Raw genomic sequence first — 26,299 nt, forward strand, 5'->3', positions numbered from 1 at the left:
TAAATAAAGATTGTTAATATGCCTGCTTGGCCATTTGATAGAACTATAACCAAAAAATGTCACAGGTACAAATATGAAAATTTGCATGCACTTTCAAATAAGACCATCAGTTCCAAGCTTTAGATACAGAGGAAATATAAAACATAGGGAATTAATTCCAAAGACATCACAGAAAAGCCAACTCCAAAGTCTGAATAGGTGGCATAAGCACCAGCCTAATCCTTCCAATGATAGGGTTCTCTCATTCCTGCTTTATATTCTCTATACATGACCACTTATCTGAGCATGCTCTTTAATATTTGATTATCAAAGCCATGGAAAAGAAGCCTGACACTTAGTACCAACTATTCATTGTGAAAGATAAGGAGATACTGAACCTAATGTCATGTTGCCATATCTTCACCTCCAAGAGTCATTGGCCTAATGAAAATTGTCCATGGAGTGGTTCTAAGGATATTTAATTTTGTCCTTCACTGAGCTTTGATTAACTTCACAAATTGATCTCTGATTGTGGTCCAGTAAATGAAACCAGGAGTAACTGCAGAGATGTAAAAATATGTAATAAAAATTCACTGTAAACATAGGTAAAACAAAATTGAGATTTGTTTTAGACAGGAAGAGTTTCAAGTACTGATTCCTTTGTACCAAACTATAGCATCAAGGTCCCTGTATCCTTATTTCTGTCCCAGCAGCAAATCCACAATCAGCAAGGCGGTCTTCCTCCTGAGATGTAGCTTGGGAGCAATGAAAATTCATTGAAGGGCACCACACAAAGAAAAAAATTGTTTGACATGCTGTTTGTCCCTGGTCATCTAGCACTTTGCTCACTTTTCTTCCAGAAAACCTGTTTACAAAGTGTTGCAGTATTTGTTTCAAAAAATTTCAATGGTTTTAGTTGTCACCGATCAGGGAGAACATATGATATTTGTCCCTTTGGGACTGGCTTAATTCACTCAGCATGATGTTTTCCAAATTCCTCCATCTTGTTGCAAATGACCGGGTTTCGTTGTTTTTGACTGCTGTATAGTATTCTATAGAGTACATGTCCCATAATTTCTTTATTTAGTCTACTGTTGATGGGCATTTGGGTTGATTCCAGGTCTTCGCTATTGTGAATTGAGCTGCAATAAACCTTAAGGTGCAGACCGCTTGTTTGTTTGCCAATTTAATTTCCTTTGGGTAAATTCCAAGGAGTGGGATGGCTGGGTTGAATGGTAGGGTTATATTCAGGTTTCTGAGGAATCTCCAGACTGCCTTCCACAGTGGCTTAACCAATTTGCATTCCCACCAACAGTGGGTTAGTGTCCCTTTTCCCCCACATCCTCTCCAGCATCTATTGTTGGTAGATTTCTGAATGTGAGCCATTCTAACCGGGGTGAGGTGAAACCTCATTGTGGTTTTGATTTGCATTTCCCTGATTGCTAGTGACCTTGAACATTTTTTCATGTGTCTGTTGGCCATTTGGATTTCCTCTTTTGTAAAATGTCTATTGAGGTCCTTGGCCCATCTCTTAAGTGGGTTGTTTGTTTTGATGTTGTGGAGTTTCTTGATTTCTTTGTAGATTCTGGTGATCAACCCTTTATCTGTAGCATAGTTTGCAAATATATTTTCCCATTCTGTCGGATGCCTCTTCACTTTCCTGACTGTTTCTTTTGCAGTACAGAAACTTCTCAATTTGATGCAATCCCAAATGTTAATTTTTGCTTTGACTGCCTGTGCTTCTGGGGTGTTTTAGGACGAAGACCTGGTACGATTGTACTACATCACCCATCAAAGTTTAATTTAAGCTCCCACTCCTAGAAAGAAGCCCCTTCGGTTATTTTGTTGACTTCTCTACTTTTTTGTCAGAGTTAATATTTTCTGGTTTCCTGCATCACTCTTTTTGTTTTGTTTTAAAGTTTATTTATTCTTTTTTTTAACTTTTATTTAATGAATATAAATTTCCAAAGTACAGCTTATGGACTACATTGGCTTTCCCCCCACCCCGCAATGACTTCCCTCCCACCCGCAACCCTCCCCTTTCCTGCTTTCTCTACCCTTCCATTAATATCACGATTCATTTTCAATTTTCTATTTATACAGAAGAACAGTTTAGTATACATTAAGTAAAGATTTCAACAGCTTGCACCCACATACAAACACAAAGTGAAAAATACTGTTTGAGTACTCGTTATAGCATTAAATCTCAATGTACAGCACATTAAGGACAGAGATCCTACATGAGGAGTAAGTGCACAGTGGCTCCTGTTGTTGACTTTACAAATTGACACTCCTGTTTATGGCATCACTAATCTCCCTATGCTCCAGTCATGAGTTTCCAAGGCTATGGAAGCCTTTTGAGTTCACTGACTCTGATCTTATTTAGACAAGGTCATAGTCAAAGTGGAAGTTCTCTCCTCCGTTCAGAGAAAGGTACCTCCTTCTTTGAAGACCTGTTCTTTCCACTGGGATCTCACTCATAGAGATCTTTCATTTAGTTTTTTTTTTTTTTTTTTTTTTGTCGGAGTGTCTTGGCTTTCCATGCCTGAAATACTCTCATGGGCTTTTCAGCTGGATCCAAATGCCTTTAGGGCTGATTCTGAGGCCAGAGTACTGTTTAGGACATCTGCCATTCTATGGGTCTGCTGTGTATCTCGCTTCCCATGTTGGATCGCTCTTCCCTTTATTTATTCTATCGGTTAGTATTAGCAGGCACTAGACTTGTTTATGTGATCCCTTTGACTCTTAGTCCTTTCATTATGATCAATTGTGAACTGAAATTCATCTATTGGACTGGTGAGATGGCATTGGTACATCCTGCATCACTCTTACACAGTGTTATACTGTTACCTAGACAGCTCTTAAAATCTTCTTGTAAGTGATAAGCCTCTTGAGACCCATCTTTACTTTCACTTGTTTTTGTTATTTTCTTCTTCTTGCTTATTTGTTTGCCACTTCATTTTGTTTTTAGTATCTTCCATAGTATTTGTCTCAGAGGACAGTTACAAGCAGTGACTTGTGACACTATTTGAAACAATTATCTTTTTCTAAATTAATGTCCTTTTTCATACCCCCTTATTGTTGTGACACCGTTCTAAGAATATAGAATATCATAGTAATCACAGAAACATTGAGACTTGGAAAGTTTCAGAGAAAATCAAATGCTCCTGTCAAAAAAGTTAATCACCATGAAGGTATTTGTGTTGAGATCCTTTTATGAAGCTATGGGAGATACCTGAGGTGCAGGGGAGTTGATGGGCTTTATTCCAGAAAACAAGGATAAATTTTTTGAGAAAAAATTGTCTGATATGTTGGTTCCAATAAAGTTGACACCTATTTCTTAGGCTTCTGTTCTCCCTGATAAAAGAAAATTTCAAAGACCAGAAGGGGGAAAATTAAGCTGTTCCTGTTTGTAGATGACATAATTTTACATAGAAAACAAAAGGTTCTGCCAAGGCATGGTTAGAATCGATGAGTTCAGCAAAGTTTCGTTACACAAAATCAACACACAAAACTCCGTAGCATTTTATATCCCAACAATAATGGTCTCAGTGAGAAAGAACTTATAAGAATAATTACTTTCTAAATGGGTATAAGAATTAAATACCTTGGGATAAATTTAACCAGAATGTGAAGGACCTCGACAATGAAAATTACAGATCACTAATGAAAGAAGTAGAATAAAACACACAAAACTGGAAAGACCTCCTCTGTGTGTGCATTGAAAGAATAACTATTTATTCAAGGGGGAGAGGAATTCAAAATAATGCTGAAAAGGAAGGCAGAATCCAGTTACACTCTGTAATAATTTGCTGTTGTGTATTTTCCAACCCCACTGCTGTTTTCTTCTGTGATTCATAAAATGATACCTATCACATTACAAACTTTTGCTAATACGTATTTCAGAATAAACAAATACAAGATATTTTTGAGGAACATTAAGTCTAGCATCAGTCACAATAATCCATCCTTGGAGAAACAAATGCTATGCAGTTCATGTCTCAGCAGTGATGCCAGATCTCTTCTGTAATCCTCCCTGCACCCCTCCAGCTGTCTGTCCCCTTCACTGTAGACTTCTAGAAACTGCCACATCATTCCCTCTGTGAAAACGCAAAAATCTGGAAGCAGGGGACGATGCATTAATAGTCACTCCAGGTCATTTCAGGGCACGGGAGGAGAGATTCTGGAAGAGCTTCAAGGTGCAAGGTGATGGGGGAGAGAAGAGTGTAGGAGGTAAAAAGAAGATTCCAGAAGATTCGGACATTGTTGGGCTAATAGCTGCAAATGGGCTCTCTGTAGAGTCCAGCAGTCAGTATATGGGTTAAGCAGGCACATTCAGTTATACAGAAGGGATGAAAGGAAACAAGAAAAAGCAAGAATGACTTTTCTTCTCTAGCTCCAAATCCACCAGAGAGAAAAATAAATAAAACTCAACTTTCTCATCCAATCACCTGAGAAGTCTGTAGAAGGTATCACACTAGGTAAGAGATGACTAACTGCTCGCAGTGGGCCCTCCGTTACTCACGCTCCCCCATTATTTCCACAAGCTGTCTGACTTCGAGGATGGGCTCAGCGCCACTGCAGAAGCTCTCAGTTGTCGGTGTGAGTGCATGGGAATGCACACACAAGTGCATCGCAGACCCCTTTGGAAGTCTAGGGAAGCCTAAAATCTCCTCCTCAGCGTAATACCTCAAATACAAAAGATAAAATACGTAGTAGCACAAAGAAAAGCTTTTACACTGCAGTATAGTTATACAAATATTTTAAACTGTGATTAATATAGGTGTTTTACTAATGCATTGAATAAGATCTAGTGACAATGTAATAGCTAAAGTCATTTTAAGATCATGATAATCATTAACAATACTTTGTATAAAAACATATATGATGACAAATCACTAGTACTGACGATACTGTGTACATTCATAATTGAAAGAAATGTTGCATTTTAATTAGAGGCCAGGAAATAATAAATGTGTAATTCTTCGATCTAAATTCACCAGACCTCCACAGACCTTTTGAGAGTTGGTGAGCCACAGGTTAAGAATTCAACCCAAGCCCCATTCATCCTCATGCCCATATTTATGTTTTAAGAAGTTTTTTGCACTTATGTAGAAATAAATTGCAGGTGAGGAATAATAAGGGAAAAGATAGGAAGGCCAATGAGCAGGTTTTTGTGCTAGCACTGGCTAAGCAGCCACCTATGTGTTGCTCTTTAAGTAGCGCTGTGCAGTTTGTATACAACCATGTTGGTAGACCAGCTGGTCTAGGGAGATGGCAGCTGAGATGGAGAGACATAGATAAAGTCAATATATTCTTTAGAAATAGGAGAATCTTTAATGAAATGTATGGCATGATGGGCAAGAAAGCAGGTGGAATTTAAATTGTGACTATGTTATTAGCTGCGTATATTTTCTACTGAATGCCCTTTTCTTCTTGTACTTCTCTCCAGTCTTCTCCCTGTACCATGATTTTTGCTCCTTCTTTGATGATGAGCACTCTACAGTTAACCATGAACCATGCAGGCTGAGGAAGAGTAAGAGTAGCACAAATATGAAAGCCAGCTTCGGACATTTGGATGTGTAACGAGTTAAGAAAGGGCTAATGTGATATGGTTTCATTGTAGAAATCTTAACGAAATTCTGTGCTGGAGGCTATGAGGGTGGACTTTAGTGCTTCACCGATTTCCTAGGAATAGGCTCTACTGTCAGAAATTCCTATGTAGAGATTAAATATTTGTTTTCCATTTTTGGAAATCCATTAGACAAAATGGATGCAACTGGAAACATTATACTTAGTGAAATAAACCAGTCCCAAAAAGACAAATATGATATGCTTTTTGTGATCTGGGTTAACTTAATTGAATACCCAAAATGTAATGTATTGAAATGAAATAGACATTTTGAGATTTGGTCATTGATTTTTTTTAAAGACTTATTTATTTATTTATTTGAAAGTCAGAGTTAGTTATACACAAAGAGAAGGAGAGGCAGAGAGAGAGAGAGAGAGAGAGAGAGAGAGGTCTTCCATCCACTGGTTCATTCCTCAACTGGTCGCAATGGCCGGAGCTGAGCCAGTCGGAAGCCAGGAGCCAGCCAGGACTAGAACTGGCATCCATATGGGATGCAGGCACTGCAGGCGGCGGCTTTACCTGCTATGCTACAGCGCCGGCCCCAGTGATTTGGTAACTGTTTACAGCTCTGGTCTCTACTCTAGTGGGTTTTTTTTTCCATACTATTTGTTTAATTCTTCACTTAGTATATGGTTAACCTTATGAGTATAGAATAAACTGAAAATAGATCTTTGTAAAAATTAAGAGTGTGAATAGGAAAGGAAGAGGAAGAAGGGTTGGAGCATGGGCGGGAGGGCAGGTAGGGTGGGGTGAGAAGTATCACTATGTTTCTAAATCTGTATATATGGAATACATGAAATTTGTATGCTTTAAATAAAATTTTAGAAAATTAATTTATACAAAAAATAAATCTATTAGATAAAGTATCTGATTTGATACTATAACTTTTTGATTCCAGTTTTGACAGTTTCCTCAAAAGTACTTTCTATCATGTCTCCAAATAAATAATCTATTTATATTTTCAAGAATCAAGAAAAGGGGAACCAGCACTGTGGCACAGTGGGTTAAAGCCCTGACCAGCAGTGCTTACATCCCATATGGGAGTCCTGGAAGCTACACTTCCAATCCAGTTCCCTGCTAATGCACCTGGGAAAGCAGCAGAAGATGGCCCAAGTCCTTGGGCCCCTGTATCCACATGGGCGACCCGGAAGAAGCTCCTGGTTCCTGGCTCAGATCGGCTCAGCTTAGGCCTTTGTAGTCATCTGGGGAGTGAACCAATGGATGGGAACCCTCTCTCTTTCTTCTCTCTCTCTCTCTCTCTCTCTCTCTGTAACTCTTGTCTTTCAAATAAATAAAATAAATCTTTAAAAAATCAAGAAAAAACCTTTCTGCCTATAGAAGAAATGCTTACTAATGTGCTTTATTTTAAACTGAATAGCTAAAAATTAACCACCTTCCATTCCCCAGTCAATATTACTAGTAAATCACATTATATAAGAAATTTAAGCAGTTCCACTGTTATCTTTTGAATGGGAAGAAAAGATGCAAAGCAGAAACATGAAAATAGTTCAGATTTTCAACCATGTTTATTTCATTTGATGACATTATTGTTATAAAATAAGATCCTGACCTATTGAACATAGTTCATTTACTATTTTTACCCTTTCATGCAATCTTGAAATATATTTTAACTTAAAATAAGGAACCCTCAAAATATAATACTTCTTTTTTAAAATACACAAAGGACAACTTTAACTACAGAAATGCTCATATGAATAATAATAATTGGCACAGATAGAATGTTTTCACATTAGTTAATGTTAAGTAAGTTGACATACCCTATTACCACATAAAATCATCCCATTTCAGTTCAAGTAAGCAACTCTATTTCCTTTCTAATCCAAGAGCTCTCCTGCATAACTAACACATTAATAACACTACCAGTTAGTATTAATTCATATCAAGTATTGCTAAGTATATTACAAATGTTTTTGTTTTACAGTATTACCAATGGTTAAACTTTTATAGGTGAAGAAATTGGCTTGGGAGCATTAATACATTTATTCAAGGTTGCAGAATAGGAATGTGATGTGGCTGGAAAGCAAGCCCACTACAGCCTGATCCTGGCTAATTGCTGGATACATGTCCTTGTGGGACAGAGAAACAAATCTCCAACTTTCACAGGTCTCCAGCAGCCAGCCAAAACCTGAAACACATCAGACACTCAACAAAGAATTACCGAACTAAAGACTGATACTTTGAGACTCAGGTGTTTATACACTTAAAAACAATGACACATTTTACTGAGGAATAGGAATGAGGTGAAAGTAAATTTACATCTTACCCTTTTTTGCTTTTGTCTGACTGATGGGGCAAGAAGGGTTTACAATTTGGTTTAAAAATGAACTATTTTAAATTAAAAATACGAGTTTAACTTGATCACTGCACATTATATACACACGTCAAAATAATACACTATACCCTATGAGTACATGGAGTTATTTTGTGTCAATTAAACATTTTAATGTGTATTTATTGTTAGCTCAAAGGTGCATTTCTTCATAAACTTCTACACATTATTTCATTTCCTCTGTTGAACATATGGTTTAGAAGCTTTTTGTGTTGAAGCATGTTAAGACCTGCAATGTTCAAGATGAGTAAGAGGACCCAGTGATGCTACTTCTCTCTTTGCAAGGCAAGGACTTTTTGTTTTCCCACAAGTGTCACCATCTATGATGACAGACTATGTCCAGAAATCTTTTCACACATTTCAGTTAATTCATGGAGACACAATCCATCAGTATTTCAAAACAGCAGGCAATCTCACCTAATGCTGTCATTCTCCATATTAGCAATGAGAAATTTGAAAATGTCCTAATTCCTTTTCTGTTGTATGTCTTTTAGAATTTTAATTGAATCTTAACACATGGATTCAATGTGTGAAGATCAAATCCAGTTAGCTAGCATTGCCATTTCCTTAAATGTTAAAAAAAATTTTTAATTTCAGTAAGTGTATACTAGTGAGATCAGAGTAATTAACATTTTTCTACTATGAGTGGAACATTAGAGCTCCTATATTTGCTCAGAAAACACCTGCTAAGTTAAGTGAACTGTAGTCATTCTTCCATGCTCTGTCACACTAAGCATTATAGGTCAAAATGAGCTATAGTCTTACATAAATCATCAAATTAAAATACCAAATTTTATATGCTAGTCATTTGCCTTGAAGGTATTTGTTCTTCCAAAGCATACTGCTTAAAAACAGGATGCATTTTGGATCATTCGATTATTTTCTATATTGATTACCAAGTGAGACAGTGACACTAAAGTTACTAAATAACTTTACTGGGATGGGTAAGTGGTACAGTAGTTAAATTGCTGCTTGGTATGTTTGAATCTTAGCTACCACGCTTCTGATCCAGCTTCCTGCTAATACACATGTTGGTAGACAGCAGATGATGGCTCACATGCTTGGGTCTCTAACCCTACGCTGGAGACCTGGGTTCAGTTTCTGGCTCCTGGCTTCATCCTAGAGAGCCCTGGCTCTTGTAGGCATGTGGGAAGTGAACCAAGAATGAAAGATTTCTTTTCATCTGTCTCTCCTCTGACTTTCAAATAAAATGAAAATAAATAAATGTGAAACATTCAAAAAGAACCTGTATTGTTAAATTTCAGACCTCCAAACTATTCTCTTACGTTCAAGGTGACTCAGAATTCAGGCAATTGAACCCATTGCTCAAAATTATTCAAAAGAATCTCTTCATGATATCAGTTATGAAAAAAATACTATACCTCAAACTCCTTATTAAAGTTCTAAATTGAAGTGAACACCATCAGAGAACCACAGAGCTGTGTGGCTGAGTGGGAGTGTGTTCTGGGTTAAAGAGGAGAGCTGCAACAGCTGGACTGCACTGATCCGAAGCCAGGAGCCAGGAGCTTTTTCCAGGTCTCCCATGTGGATGCCGGGGCCCAAGCACTTGGGCCACCTTCTACTGCTTTCCCAGGCCGTAGCGGAGAGCTGGATTGGAAGAGGAGCAGCTGGGACTAGAACTAGCGCCGATATGGGATGCCGGCGCTTCAGGCCAGGACTCAGAAGTCTTATAAATCCCTGAATTGGGCCGGCGCCGCGGCTCACTAGGCTAATCCTCCGCCTAGCGGCGCCGGCACACCGGGTTCTAGTCCCGGTTGGGGCACCGGATTCTGTCCCTGTTGCCCCTCTTCCAGGCCAGCTCTCTGCTGTGGCCAGGGAGTGCAGTGGAGGATGGCCCAGGTGCTTGGGCCCTGCACCCCATGGGAGACCAGGAAAAGCACCTTGCTCCTGGCTCCTGCCATCGGATCAGCGCGGTGCGCCGGCCGCAGCGCGCCAGCCGCGGCGGCCATTGGAGGGTGAATCAACGGCAAAAGGAAGACCTTTCTCTCTGTCTCTCTCTCTTTCTCACTGTCCACTCTGCCTGTCAAAAAAATAAAAAAAAAATCCCTGAATTGATGTTCACAATTTTGATAACACATGAAAAATAACCTTTAAATTTAAATGGATTGCCAAATGGATCTATACTCTCAAATGGCTTGCAAAACATTGCACTAACTTTTAGAAAAACAGTGCCCATTTCTCATCCCAGCTTGTTTTCCTGAATTTAAGCTAAATGACTTGAAAGGCAAAATTTTGATTGCTCTAAAAGCAAACTGGTCATAATACATCTCAAATAGGAGGCCACTATTTATTGCACTGGATATCTTTTAGTAGTTTTCCTAATAATGGAAGACTGTTTACTTAGCTTTTTCTTGATTGCTGTCTTCACGTCTTGATTTCTCAAAGTGTAGATAAGCGGATTCAGAAAGGGGGTGAAGATGGTATAGAAAACAGAGAGAATTTTGTCTACCAGGAAGCTTGTGAAAGGCCACACATAAATGAAGATGCAGGGACCAAAGAACATTAGCACAACTATGAAATGTGCAGTACAGGTAGAGAAAGCTTTTGATGATCCTGAGGAGGAGTGGTCCCTGATAGTGACAAGAACAATGATGTAGGAGGTGAGCAAAAGCAGAAAACTCACAAGAGCAATGGCACCACTAGAGGAGATCATGAAGATCCCAAGCACATATGTATCTACACAAGCAAGCTGGATGACCAAAGGAAGATCACAGAAGAAGCTGTCTATTACATTAGGACCACAGAAGGGCAAATAGAGGGTAAAAATTAACTGACTCAGTGTATGCAGGAAGCCCACTGTCCAAGAAGCTACCACAAGCCCAACACACACTTTTTGGCTCATAATTGTTGAATAAAGCAGAGGTTTACATATGGCAATATACCTGTCAAAAGACATGGAGATCAGCAGCACAATCTCTGTCCCAGTGAAGAGGTGCAAGAAAAAGATCTGTGAAATGCAGCCCCCAAAAGAGATGGTCTTGCTCTCAGCAAAGAAATCCAGGATCATCTTCGGTGTGGCAAAGGAGGACAGGCACATGTCAATGAGAGACAGGTTGCTGAGCAGGAAGTACATGGGAGAGTGAAGCTGTGAGGTGAATAGGACTGTCAGCAAAATCAGGCAGTTACCCAACATGGTTATTAAGTAGAAAAGGGAAAATACCACAAAGAGGAATATCTCGAGCTCAGGAGAATCAGTAAGCCCAAGTAGCACAAATTCAGATATTCTGGAATGGTTGAACGTCTCCATGAATCTGCAGACTCTGTATAAGAAGGGACAAAATTATTGGGCTGGATAAGTTTCATACTTACACACCTATATAGGAAACAATTATGGTATCTGCTAATAACTCACCAGAGCATGGTTGTTTAGAATACAATTAAAATTAAAACCTTAGCAGTATTCTTTGGAACTATTTAATGATTGCTACCAGATATCACTTGAAAAATACAACACGTACAGGTGCTATTCAAAACCAGGAGGTTGTCCATATCACATGGCCACACATTAATACATGGGGCTGATTACAACCTAAACAGTTGCTGAATGCTTATTTATGCAGCAAGTTTACAGAAAGTTTGTGTGCTCTCCTGAATGTGGCACACAAATAAAAATAATGATTGAAGTGTCAAAGATTTTCTATTACCAAAAGCATGCAATTACATTGAGACAATTATTGTTGAACACTGGATTTGATTGACATTTTAATTTAGCGATTACAGGAGACTCATTTAATATCCTGTGTGAGTGATCAATCACTTGCTTTTTAATTCATTAATTCCATAAAACTAATGATTACCAGAAGACATTCTTGTAACAAATGAGAGTTACTCTCAACGTTTATTATTTTATGTTCTCCTAAAAACATTTTTTTTTTGAAAATAGACTCCCTTGCTTGATTCTTGTGTCCTTGCTACCCAAACAGTACTAATTATTTTAAACTAGAAAAAATTAAATATACCTTAAGGACACAGAATCATTTTTCAAGATTACATTTACAATACTTTCTAAGTCTTAAAAAATTTATTTCCTATATGTTATGAATATCTTTGTCAAATAGTCAACAGTGTGATACAAAAAAAATGAAAATTAATTCCAGTGAATGACAGATAATTTTGCACCTAGGTAGAGTTTACTCTTCCAGATATCTAATGAAATTTAAGCCTTTAATTACATATCCAGACTAAAGTTAATTCAGTAATTAAAAAAGTTTTAGTTCAAGTATTTATACATATCTCTATATCATGAAAATCATTTATTTTTATAGTTGAATTTCTTTTTTTCACATGTAAAACTCTATGGCCCCCCCTGTACACTACATTAATTGAGATTTCTCACTTGGCCCATTTGAATATTGAATCTATTTATGGTAGTATAATTATTTATACGATCTGAAGAGAAACCAGAGTATATGGTAGTATAATTATTAATCGACATTTTTATTATATCTAATTCTGTGATGTAACATTATCTTTGTACTTTATAAAATATCATCATTATTTGTTCTTTATAAAATATGTATAAATATTATTTAAGTTCACTGGAAAGATTAAATATGTCTAATAAAATTTTAAGATAAATAAATAACAGAAAACTCACATTATAAAAATCTGAAACTACTGACCATGATGGTCAATATTCATATTTAGATTTAACTGTTCTGGCATTTATCAATTCAATAAAACAATAAATTTTATTAATAGGTAGTCTATTTTTTCTGAATTAACTGATGTCAGCTGGCTGCTATTTTCAGGAAATTGGTATCATGGTATGTAGTTTAAAGAAAAAAGCTTAACTGATTTACAATAAAAAATAAAAATAAATATTCCAAGGCAATTTTGGCTAATTTGTGTATAGCTATCAAAATTTTTTGATTGAGTCCACATTCTGACTTAAGAGAAAAAGGATCATAGTAATTGTTGTCTTAGCAAATTTCACAGTCCAGCTGGAAGTAGGAAAATAATGAAAGGAACATAAACACCCCTGATGCATTTTTAAATTGTCACAGTGCAAAAGGAAAAGTCCTAAAAATTAATTGCATTCCACAATTACCATAGTTTATTACTCCATCCTTAATTCACTCTGAAGTGAACACTCGATCTAAATTTTGTGTTACCTTCAGCAAAATTTTTCATATAATTTGCCTCATGTTATAAATTTTAATAAATACTTTAAAAATTTATCAAAAAAGATTTCTTAAAATTGAACTTTTGTCAAGCAGTTGAGAAGGGTTAAGGTGTTCTTGCTCTTGATCCTATCTCAGTAGCTTCTATAAGATTTGGCCTCTTATGGGAAATAAATTTGGTGGTATATTTAAAAGCTTGAAGCACATTTGCTGGGTAACATTCAAGGACTATTTAGATTTCAAAATCCAAACTTAAGAATGCTGTTCAGGAATAATCACTGTTTTATTTAGTTAATATTTACATTAAAATTTTAATCTAGTTGCAGTTTAGAGATTTAGAAAAAGATTGTGTTGTCAAAATAATTTCATCCTTGTATTTTTTAATATTTTAAGTTAGAGTTAATGGATCCATGATTTTAATTTATCCTTTTAGTCTTTCATTGTGTTTGCCTATAAGACTAACAAATTTTCATCAGTGAATTATATTTTGAAGTCATTAAATTACATTTCTCTAGATTACTCTTTTCATATGAAATGATGTAAGTTCCTTTTACATTAAATACATTGAAAATTCTCAACTTCACATAGAATAGAGGAAATATTCAGATTTTAATTTTAACAATAATTTTAAACAGGAACAATTTTTATGCCTAATTAAATGTGCAATCATAATATTTTATTAAAATTATATCCAAGTATATCACTGTAAGTAACTAAATAATTGGTTTTTTTCTCTCACCTTCATTTCCAGAAAGGCAACTCTAATCCCTACTTATTAGAACTATTCATCGTTAGGTTTCCAAGTTATTTGTACTTTTTCTATACCACTCATCATTATTTTTACTTTATATAACTATTAAATAAATGCTTATTATTTTGTGCAACATAAAGAATAAAAGCCACAACTGTTTCTCAAGATCCTTTCTCTCATGTTCAGCATTTAACCTACCAGTTAGCCAGCCAAAAATCAAAAACACCATATCCTCTGAGATTTGCAAGCCCACTGAAAACCTGAGGTCTTTAGTAAGTGTCAGAAGCCTGGAGTATGGATATGCATTTTCTTCTGCCTTTTATAGAACTCTTAGAAGGCAGTGCCATGTAGGAGATCAGGGATTGGACACTATAACCTACTTGCAGTGGGAATTATTAATGTTGAACTGACTTTTCACAGAGTTGCAACAAGAACTATGGAGTGTGTCTTTGCTATTTAAAGTGAGCATGCATGTCCATAATGTAGTAGCACTCATTAGAGAAAAGGGTACAACTGGAACTGGCCTAGGGAATGGAGGCATTTAAGCCATCACTTAGGGGAATACGAGGGGCACCAAGTTATTCCTTTGAATATGGAAATGTCCCCATCTTTATCCCCACTGTCCAAAACCCCACAGTTGGAAAGTTATTCTTTTAGGTTATAGCAATTTACCCCCAACGAACACTTGCTTAGGGTAAGAGTTATGTATTAAGATCACACATCGAAGTTTCTGATTACACATTTAAAATATTGGCTCAAGAGTAGGCATTTGCCAGATGAGACACCCATGTCTTATTGTGGAGTGTCTGGGCTCAATACTCCAGTTTCCCAAAAATGCAGATTCTGGGTGCAGTAGTGAGGCTGAGGTGCCTGACCTCTGCCACCTACAGGGGAGACCGGGGCTGAATTCCTAACTATCAGGTTTGATCATGGGCAGGAGCCACTGCACATATTTGGGGAATGAACCAGCATATGGAGCTCCCTCTCTCTGGCTGTCTTTCCTTTTCTCTCTGTTTGCCTCTCAAATACTTTTTATTAAAAATTAGAGCAAGAGAGAGCAGGCATTTTTCCTAAAAGTTAAGATGCTTGTGTTCCACATCAGAGTGCCTGGTTTCACTTCTGTCACTCTGCCTTTCAAATAAAATAAATAAATCACTTTTTAAAATGGAGGTGGAGCCAAATGGCTGCTGAGTAGGAAGCTCCAGTGACCACCTCACTGCAGAGACACTGTGTGAACAGCTGTACACATACCAAGCCACCTTCATAAGAGGTATGGAAACCAGACCAGCAGCTGCAGAAAGGGCCTCTGAACCTGCATAGTGCCCAGTGGCGTTCACGGTCCTGGTTGAGCAGTCCTATACCCCAGCCAGCATCATCAGTGGCTGACAGGTGCAGCATCAACAATGAACCCATCTCAGCTACAGATAGGCCATAATCCACCTCAACAGAACAGACTTCTAGAAAGACAAATAAAAGCAGATTAACAAAGCTAGTTCTTCAATGTGCACAAGACGTCATACTCCAACAAGTACCAGGAACTTCCAGGAACCGTGACATCAGCCACAGGGCAAATAGGGTACCAGAACTGAATCATCTAGGAATTGAGATCTCCAAATGCTGAGATGGAGAAAAATCGTTGTTTCAAGGAAACTCAGCAAGAGTCAAGAGAGCACAGAGAAATAATCCAATATTCCAACAGAGATTTGATAGACATATAAGTAATTAAGCAGAAATCCTACAATTTAACAATATACTAAGCAAAATTAAAAATGTGATAGAAGGCATCAATAAGAATAGAATAAATTCAAAAAAGAATTTGTCAGCTCAAAGCCAAGCTCATTGAAAATGCACAGTTGAAGTAGAAAAAAAAGAATAGGGATGAATAAAGCACATGTCAACTATGAGACAGCATGAAAAGAGAGATTATTCAAGTTCCTGGAATTCCAGAGGGACTTGAGCATGCCAGAAGGGTGGGGTCAGATGAGCATATCCATCACCTCAAATCATTTGTCATTTGTGTCGGGAACTGCAGAATCCTCCCTCCTACCTGTTGTAGACACAATTAGCTTTTTTTAATCAGTTGCCTCATTGTGCTGCAGAACATTAGAAATTACTCCTCCCATCCAACTGCACCCCTGTGCCCATTAATCATCCTCCTACCACTCCCTCTTCCCAGCCCCCTTTGCAGCCTCTGCTAATTCTCTAGTCTAATTTATAATTTTATGAGATCAACTTTTTAGGCTTGCACAGATAAGTGGAAACACGCAGTAATTTTCTTGCTATGCCTGACTGGTTTCACTCAACACAATATCCTCCAAGCTCACCCACATTGAGGCAATGTTGTTTTTACCACTGAGTGTTACTCCAATGGTATATGTAAGCACGTGCTCTTTATCCATTCATCCACCAGCGGAGTGTATAAGTTGATTCCATACTGTGGCTTGGCATGAGAAATGCTGCAGTAAACATGGGAGTACACGTGTCTCTTTAACATGCTAATCTCCTTTTCTTTGTATGTTTACCTATAGCGGAATTTCTGGATCCTATGGAGGTTCTATTTCTAACTCTTTGTTTATTTTTCTTTAAGCATTTATTTGTATTCTTATCATAAATTTTGATATGTCATTTTTATATTTTTATTTAAAAATACTTTTAAATTTCTGTTGTGAATTCTTCTTTGACTCATTTTATGTTTAAATTTTTAAATTTATAATCATTCAATATTTTCAATTATTGTCTCTTCCTTTGCAAATCCCACTGATGATCAAAAGCAGGAATTCTGGTTTAATTTGAAGAACTGGTTGAGACTTTTATACATAAATGACAGTGTTTATTTACTTCATGTCTACAGGTGTTACGAATCAAATGGATAAACTGGCCACACTATTTTTAAAAGTAAGAAATTCACATGGAAACTAAACACATAAAATGCACTTAATTAATAGATGTTACTATCATCAATATTTAAAGATATAATAAATAAAAATATACTTTTTATCTTTTCAAAATGATAAGCTTTTAAATTAAGGTAAGATCAATTAAAGTGTTGAAAATAGCATAGGTATTTCATGTATTGTTAGCAAAAAAAATGACAGAATTTGGCAATGTACATCATTGTTTATTCCTGTGATACAGTAGTAATATTTCTAAAAATTCAACCCCAGAAAATAGAAAAATAAGTATGTAAATTTTATTTGGAATAGTTTTATATAAACAATTTATAACAGCAAAAATCTAAATATTCAGACTGGGAATTATTCCAATAAATAATTATCCAAAATATGGTAATTGCATGATAGTAATCTCAGAGTAATGTACATTTTATTAATTATATTAATCAACATTTACTTATTATTACATGCCCATAGTTTTAAAAGAGAACAAATTCTAAATTTTTATAAAAATAACGTTTATACATGCAAAATTGACAACATTTTAACATAGGTATTTCTGAGAGATGGAATCAGATGGAATTTTCACAGTATTCTTTAATTCATTTTTTAAAAGATTTATTTATTTACTTCAAAGAGTAACAGAAAGAAAGAGAGACAGAGAGAGAGAGGGAGGGCGATTCACTCCTTAAATGGCCACAGTGACCATGGCTGAAGCCAGGAGCCAGGAGCTTCTTCTGGGTCTGCCATGCGGGTGACAGGGGCTCAAGAACTTGGACAATATTTCACTGCTTTTCCAGGTATGTTAGTAAGGAAGCTGAATTGGAAGTAGAGAAACTGGGACACCAATTGGCACCCATATGGGATGCCAGTGTCAGAGGTGGTGGCTGTAACTGCTACACCACAATGCCTGCCCCTCATTCACTTGTTTAACATTCATTGGGCCAGACAGTAGACAATATTAAAAAAAAACCTCTGCTTTCATGAAAGTTGTGTATTATATGGAAAAAGACAAAATAACTATTTTAAACATATGGCAATTCCATGTTGATAAGTTCTATGGACAAAGGAGAATATGAAGTATTGTGGAAATGGGTAGCTAATGTGAAAAGGGTGGTCAGGAAAGGCCTCATGTGGAAGATGACATTTGAGGAAAGAGCTGAAAGAATTATAAGTGAATCATACCAGCATCTCAGAGAGGCACATTACAGAGGGGACAGCAAGTCAAAGTAGGGAGGCAAGAACAAGCCTGGCATGATGAAGGATAGCAGACCACTGGGGCAGAGCAAGTGAGATGACAAGCGGTAGGATTAGATGTCAAAGAGGAGGTTGGTACATATAGATGGAGTCAGTTGATTATTTAGAGATATTAAGGGAAGACTGTAGCCCATGCTTTAAATAACAGAATTTTGAAAAGGGAAAATGATATGACAAATTTCAACCAGCTCATTCTTGACCTTCCACTGAAAAGAAACTAAAATGAGGTAAGAGTGGAAAAAGTGAAACCAGTCAAGAGCCTGAAGCCATAACATAAACAAGATATGATGGTGATTTGAGGGGAGAAATTGTCTAATATGATCCTGGTGTTAAGAGAAAATTCAGACTTCCTAACAGATTGGTAGTGGAATATGAGATATGCCCCTGAAATATTATGAAACCAAGGTTTCTCTGCAGAGACTAGAACAATGAAATTGTGGTGCAGTGGAAGCAGGGTGTAAGGAGATCAAGGACAAGGCTGGAAGTATTGTGCTTTAGGGGATATAATGACAATGAAAGGGCAGCTGTAGGAGCAGCATAGATTCTTGGGTAAGGGAGCCTAGAGCACATGGGGAAGATAGAAGTATAGAGATTATTAATATGTAGATGTAATTTTAAACTAAGAAAGCTGGGTAGCTAAGGAAGAACTATCAAAGACAAATGCTATGTAGGTGGAGGGGAGTCTACAGAAGTGGAGAATCCTGGAGATACAGTCATATACCGCACTAATGCAAGAAGTTCATAAGACAAATAGTGGGGAAAGGAAGTCAGTGGGGAGGGTGCATCCAAACAGGGATAGGGAACATGGGGCCCATGGACCTTAAAAGGCCCACAAAATCATTTGTTCTGGCCTTGCCAAGGCAAACTCATTGAGACTGACATAGAAGAGCTGTAAGAGGACACTCAGCCCCAGGAGAGATTACAGGAAACCCAATCACAGGCGCAATGGAAAAGTAGTTATAGTGGTAGGAGCTTTAGTGATTTTCTTCTGCTGCTCTCTCAGTGAGACAGGAGCCAAATGATAAATAAGATTGAGAATGGGGACTTTTTGGTGATCGAGATTACTTTCTTTGGTCTGAATATTATTATATAGTCTAACTATTGCCTGTCATGGTTTACATTCAGAAATATTTTATCTTTGATTATCAAAAGTTAAACATTAAAAATTAATCCTAGGCCGGCGCCGTGGCTCACTTGGCTAATCCTCCGTCTTCGGCGCTGGCATCCCATATGGGTGCCAGGTTCTAGTCCTGGTTGCTCCTCTTCCAGTCCAGCTCTCAGCTGTGGCCCAGGAAGGTAGTGGTGGATGGCCCAAGTGCTTGGGCGCCTGCGCCTGCATGGGAGACCAAGAGGAAGCACCTGGCTCCTGGCTCCTGGCTTCGGATCAGCGCAGTGCGCCAGCCACAGCGGCCACTGGGGGGGGGTGAACCAACAGAAGGAAGACCTTTCTCTCTGTCTCTCCCTCTCACTGTCTGTAACTCTACCTGTCAAATAAATAAATAAAAGCTTTTAAAAAATTAATACTAGACTGTGTTGCATTTGAGTTCCAGGGTTTGTTTTTGTTTTTTTGTGTGTTTTTGGATGCTAGCCATGTGAGATTTGAATTTGGATTGTTCATCAGGCAGAGGCAATAGCAGCAGAGGCTTCTATTTCACTACAGAATATTTGGTAGGTACACAGTGGCTCTAAGTCATCATGTGATCCTAAGCAAAAGTAATGGTCTTTCCAAACAACAAATGGCTAAGACTACAGCTGATTCTCTGACACTGTTCTGGGAGTCATCTGTGGATGCCTGGTCTGTTCTTCCAGACTTTTTAGCCATTGTGTGAGCACCTAATTTAAATCATGTTCTGTTTACAATAACTGGGATGGATTCTGGTATCTGACACTAAATTCTGACTGGCCCACTGAAGGACAGTTATCATTAGACTGAGAGTGAACACAAGTTTGGAGTCATAAAAATTTGCTAGGAATAATCATAGAATGCCAGAAAAGAAGAAAGTCAAATATTCCCATGACCTTTGGAATTAAAACAACCAGCTTTTTATTTGCTTCCTCTAATTATGGAAGAATTATTGAAAGTTGCGTTCAAAATATTTAGATGACTAATATATCCCTTTTAATGATTTTTTTCAGCTCTTTGATATCTGCTTAGATTCTTGAGTTTGCAGCCATGTCACTGTTGCACCTAAAAGAGGCATAACTCTGTAGTTTAAAGCCATAAAATGGCTTTTATTAAAACTATAATAAAATTAAAACACCTATATCCACTTTGTATGTCTTGGATACCCCCAGTTTCTCTAATTTTAACTCTATTCTATCCAACATGGACAGTGTTATGTTCTTCCAGCACACAAGGTTTATTATCATCTTCAGGTTTTTGTACTACCAGTTAGTTCCCTTTGTCTAGAATGCTTGTCTCCAGTTGTTTTCATGATTGGTTCCTTCAGCTTATCCAGACACCAGCCAAAATGTCAGCATCTTTAGAAGGTCTTGCTTGATGAAGAAAAGTAAGTTGGTTAACCCAAGCCAAGGTCACAGTCTATGACGTCACTTTTTATTCCAGTTCCTCCAGAGCTAAATTCATCCTGAAAGTATGCCCTTCTTTTCTACCTTGATGGCTCTAAATTCCCTCTAGATTGTACTTCCAAGAAAGCAGTGGCTTAATCTGTCTCCTTAATAATGTTTTACCGAATGCATAGAACAGAGCTGAAAAATGGGAAGTGTTTAATAAAGGCAGTATTTTGGAAATAAGCGAATCGATTTCAGATGATATGCTACAGATTCTTATTTTATCCCTTTTTTCAGGCTCTGTGCTGATTAAACAACTTCTTCATGGAAGCTTTCACTTCCTGGTTGCGAAGCGTGTAGATTACAGGATTCAACAAAGGAAAGATCACTGTATGGAAGAGAGAAACCACCTTGTCAGCTGGGAAAGCTCTGAAGGGGCGAGTGTAGATGAAGATGCCGGGCCCAAACATGAGGAATATAACAATGATATGGGTGCTGCACGTGGACATGGCCTTTTTTTTCCCCTCGGAAGAAGACCCACGCACTCGGCAGAGGATGACTGCGTAGGAGGCCAGAAGCCCCAGGAAGCACAGGAGTGTCATCAGGCCACTGTTGAAGACCATCAGCAGCTCCACCACGAAGGTGTCCGTGCAGGCCAGCTTGATGACCTGCGGGACATCACAGAAGAAGTTATCCAGCCTGTTCGGGCCACAGAAGGGCAACCGCAGGATGAGGGCCACCTGGATAATGGAATGGAGAAAGCCTCCAAGCCACAGCGCCAACAGCATGGAGTAGCAGGCTCTGGGGTTCATGAGGGTTGCATAGTGCAAAGGCCGGCAGATGGCGACGTAGCGGTCAAAGGCCATCACGACCAGAAGGAGGCCTTCCCCTCCCCCCAGGAAGTGCAGGAAGAAGAGCTGGGTGATGCAGCCTCTGTAGGAGATGAGCTTCTCCTCAGAGAGGAAGTCCACCAGCATCCTGGGAGCCACGATGAAGGAGTAGGAGGCATCCAGGAAGGCCAGGTTGCCCAGGAAGAAGTAGAGGGGGGCTGAGAGCCCGGGGTCTGATCTGATGGTGAGGATGATGAGGAAGTTTCCAGGGAGGATGATGGAGTAGAAGGTGAAGATCAGCACAAAGACCAGGAGCTGAATATTTCGAGACTGGGTGAGGCCGAGGAGGACGAATTCGGTCACCACTGTGCTGTTTTTCCTCTCCATCTCCCTGGCCTGCAGTGCATCAGGGAGCAGAGTTTATTATTACTAGGTCTTTCATCTAGATACTAATTCTTTCAAGCAAGAAAATTATTGATTTAACTAAAAGCAATACCCATCAATTCTCTCCAACGTCCTAGATAAACTATGCTTTTAATTTCTCAAAATTAAAAAAAAAATAAACAAAAGCAAACTTCTGTTCTCAGAGCCAGTCTAATTCACATTCAACCAGGACCTTTTACAGAACAGTTACACACCTTAGTAATCTAGCCTCCTTCACCTTGTGATTCTTAAATTAATAAGTTACATGGTAAGTTTCTTAGTAGAGATAGAATACAACTTCAATTATCAAGGTCCTTTGAATTATGAGAATATACAATCATGCATCTATTAATGATGTTTCAGTCATTGACAGACCACATATAAACTGGTGATCTTGTAAGATTATCTTTTTTAAATTTTTTTTATAAGATTATCTTAAGGCTGAAAATGTTCTATTGGCTAGTATTGTAGTAGCTGTTGTAATATGCATTGTTGACCACTTTGTTGTAGTGGTGGTGTAAGCAAACCTACTGTTCTGATAGCAGCATAGTTAATATATAATTAATAGAAAAATAAATGTTTCAATATTTTTATATATGTGTATCAGTATAATAGCTTATATACTTCATGAATAAATATGCATAATTTAAGGTATATACTGAAACATTTTAATACAGAGGTGAATTTCTTTTAAAGTTTAAAAATGGCTAACCTACAGCAAAATATAGAAACACAACATAACACTATTCCTCATGTTATTTAACCAGAGAAGTGCTGAAGAACCTAGGATGAAAACAGGAAGGAAAATATCTGAAAGAAAATGCTACTAGAAAACACAGGCAGTAAGGCTGGATGAGTGAATAAAATTCTCACCAATAGAATACAACAACACATCAGAAAAATCATCCACCCAGACCAAGTGGGATTTATCCCTGGTATGCAGGGATGGTTCAATGTTTGCAAATCAATCAATGTGATACAACACTTTAACAGACTGCAGAGGAAAAACCATATGATTATCTCAATAGATGCAGAGAAAGCATTCAATAAAATTCAACACCCTTTCATGATGAAAACCCTAAGCAAATTGGGTATAGAGAAAGCATTCAATAAAATTCAACACCCTTTCATGATGAAAACCCTAAGCAAATTGGGTATAGAAGGAAATTCTTTAATACAATCAAAGCAATTTATGAAAAACCCACGGCCAGCATCCTATTGAATGGGGAAAAGTTGGAAGCATTTCCACTGAGATCTGATACCATAAAGGGAAGCCCACTCTCACCACTACTATTCAACATAGTTTTGGAAGTCATAGCCAGAGCCATTAGACAAGAAAAAGAAATTAAAGGGATACAAATTGGGAAGGAAGAAGTCAAACTATCCCTCTTTGCAGACGATATGATTCTTTATTTAGGGGATCCAAAGAACTCTACTAAGAGACTACTGGAACTCATAGAAGAGTTTGGCAAAGTAGCAGGATATAAAATCAATGCACAAAAATCAACAGCCTTTGTATACACAGGCAATGCCACGGCTGAGAAAGAACTTCTAAAATCAATCCCATTCACAATAGCTACAAAAACAATCAAATACCTTGGAATAAACTTAACCAAAGACGTTAAAGATCTCTACGATGAGAATTACAAAACGTTAAAGAAAGAAATAGAAGAGGATACCAAAAAAATGGAAAAATCTTCCATGCTCATAGATTGGAAGAATCAACATCATCAAAATGTCCATTCTCCCAAAAGCAATTTATAGATTCAATGTGATACCAATCAAGATACCAAAGACATTCTTCTCAGATCTAGAAAAAATGATGCTGAAATTCATTGGAGACACAGGAGACCTCAAATAACTAAAGCAATTTTGTACAACAGAAACAAAGCTGGAGGCATCACAATACCAGATTTCAGGACATACTACAGGGCAGTTGTAATCAAAACAGCATGGCACTGGTACAGAAACAGATGGATAGACCAATGGAACAGAATAGAAAAAACACCAGAAATCAACCCAAACATCTACAGCCAACTTATATTTGATCAAGGATCTAAAACCAATCCCTGGAACAAGGACAGTCTATTCAATAAATGGTGCTGAGAAAACTGAATCTCCACATGCAGAAGCATGAAGCAAGACCCCTACCTTACACCTTACACAAAAATTCACTCAGCATGTATTGAAGACCTAAATCTATGACCCAACACCATCAAATTATTAGAGAACATTGGAGAAACCCTGCAAGATATTGGCACCGGCAAAGACTTCTTGGAAAAGACCCCGGAGGCACAGGCAGTCAGAGTGAAAATTAACATTTGGGATTACATCAAATTGAGAAGTTTCTGTACTGCAAAAGAAACAGGAATGTGAAGAGGCAATCAACAGAATGGGAAAATATATTTGCAAACTATGCTACAGATAAAGGGTTAGTAACCAGAATATACAAAGTGATCAAGAAACTCCACAACAAAAAACAAACAACCCACTTAAGAGATGAGCCAAGGACCTCAATAGACATTTTTCAAAAGAGGAAATCCAAATGGCCAACAGGCACATGAAAAAATGTTCAGGATTGCTAGCAATCAGGGAAATGCAAATCAAAACCACAATGAGGTTTCACCTCACCCCAGTTAGAATGGCTCACATTCAGAAATCTACCAACAACAGATGCTGGTGAGGATGTGGGGGAAAAGGGACACTAACCCACTGTTGGTGGGAATGTAAACTGGTAAAGCCACTATGGAAGTCAGTCTGGAGATTCCTCAGAAACCTGAATATAACCTTACCATTCAACCCAGCCATCCCACTCCTTGGAATTTACCCAAATGAAATGAAATTGGCAAACAAACAAGCTGTCTGCACCTTAATGTTTATTGCAGCTCAATTCACAATAGCTAAGACCTGGAATCAACCCAAATGCCCATCTACAGTAGACTGGATAAAGAAATTATGGGATATGTACTCTATGGAATACTATACAGCAGACAAAAACAATGAAATCTGGTCATTTGCAACAAAATGGAGGAATCTGGAAAACATCATGCTGAGTGAACTAAGCCAGTCCCAAAGGGACAAATATCATACGTTCTCCCTAACCGGTGACAACTAACTGTGTATGAAAAAGGAAACCTGTTGAAGTGAAATGGACACTATGAGAAACAGTGACTTGATCAGCCCTTGTCCTATCTGTTGATCTACAACTTACTACTTTATCCCTTTTAGTATTTTGTTTGTTCTACTTCATACTATTGGTTGAACTCTTTAATTTACATACAATTATTCTTAGGCATTTAAATTTAACTGAAAAGTGATCTCTGTTAAATATATCAGTGGGAATAAGAGAGGAAAGAGATGTACAATTTGGTACATGCTCAAGCTGACTTGCCCCAAACGGTAGAGTTAGAAACATACCAGGGGATTCCAATTCAGTCCCATCAAGGTGGCATGTACCAATGCCATCTCACTAGTCCAAGTGATCAACTGGAGTTCACAATTGATCATAATGATAGGACTAAGAATCAAAGGGATCACATAAACAAGACCATTGTCTGCAAATACTAACTGATAGAAAAAAAAAAAGGGAGAGAATGATCCAACATGGGAAGTGGGATACACAGCAGACTCATAATATGTCGGATGTCCTAAACAGCACTCTGGCCTCAAAATCAGCCCTTAAGTCATGCAGTTCCAGCTGAAAAGCCCATGAGAGTATTGCAGGCATGGAAAGCCAAAACACTCTGGCAAAAAATATGACCTAAATGAAAGATCTCTGCGAGTGAAATCCCAGTGGAAAGAACAGGTCATCAAAGAAGGAGGTACCTTTCTCTGAAGGGAGGAGAGAACTTCCACTTTGACTATGACCTTGTCTAAATATGATCAGAGTCAGTGAACTCAAAAGGCTTCCATAGCCTTGGCAACTCATGACAAGAGCCTAGGGTGATTACTGATGCCTTAAACAAGAGTGTCAATTTGTCAAATCAATAACAGAAGTCACTGTGTCCTTACTCCTAATGTAGGATCTCTGTCCTTAATGTGCTGTACATTGTGAATTAATGCTATGACTAGTACTCAAACAGTATTTTTCATTTGTGTTTCTGTGTGGGTTTTCAAACTGTTGAAATCTTTACTTAGTTTATACTAAATTGATCTTCTGTATATAAAGAGAATTGAAAATGAATCTTGATGTGAATGGAAGGGGAGAGGGAGCGGGAGAGGGGAGGGTTGTGGGTGGGAGGGAAGTTATGGGGGGATCCATCGTAATCCATAAGATGTACTTTGGAAATTTGTTTTCGTTAAATAAAAGTTGAAAAAAAGGTTGGATGAGGGAAAAAAGGAAGCAGGAATAAAGAGTAAAGCAGAGCAAAAACAAATAGCAAATCTATAGAGTGGCTTATTAAGGAACATATTTTAAGAAACATCAAATCGATCTGTTTACTGCATCTCTATAGCTAAATACAAAGATGAAAAAAATGTTTTCAAATGTTTCTATCAGCCACAGGTGGAATTTATCAAAATGATTCTTCAA

The 26,299-nt window shown here is 37.7% G+C and overlaps 2 protein-coding genes across 2 annotated transcripts; both read right to left on the minus strand.

Annotated features, from left to right (window-relative positions):
- Positions 1 to 10,269: 10,269 nt before the first annotated feature.
- Positions 10,270 to 11,229, minus strand: LOC100345868 (olfactory receptor 4K2-like). Its single transcript, XM_002717848.2, has one exon. It carries the CDS (start codon positions 11,227 to 11,229, stop codon positions 10,270 to 10,272), a length of 960 nt encoding a protein of 319 aa, XP_002717894.2.
- Positions 11,230 to 20,808: 9,579 nt separating this feature from the next.
- On the minus strand, positions 20,809 to 21,732 carry LOC100345609 (olfactory receptor 4N2). The gene has a single exon (XM_002717847.4). It carries the CDS (start codon positions 21,730 to 21,732, stop codon positions 20,809 to 20,811), a length of 924 nt encoding a protein of 307 aa, XP_002717893.2.
- Between the last annotated feature and the right edge of the window lie 4,567 nt (positions 21,733 to 26,299).

This window comes from Oryctolagus cuniculus, chromosome 12 (genome assembly GCF_051225735.1).
Source record: "Oryctolagus cuniculus isolate XC-2025 breed Fujian yellow rabbit chromosome 12, ASM5122573v1, whole genome shotgun sequence".
Taxonomy (NCBI): Eukaryota; Metazoa; Chordata; class Mammalia; order Lagomorpha; family Leporidae; genus Oryctolagus; species Oryctolagus cuniculus.

Coding starts and splice junctions, on each gene's coding strand:
- LOC100345609 (XM_002717847.4), bottom strand. CDS start 21,732: ATGGAGAGGAAAAACAGCACAGTGGTGACCGAATTCGTCCTCCTCGGC.
- LOC100345868 (XM_002717848.2), bottom strand. CDS start 11,229: ATGGAGACGTTCAACCATTCCAGAATATCTGAATTTGTGCTACTTGGG.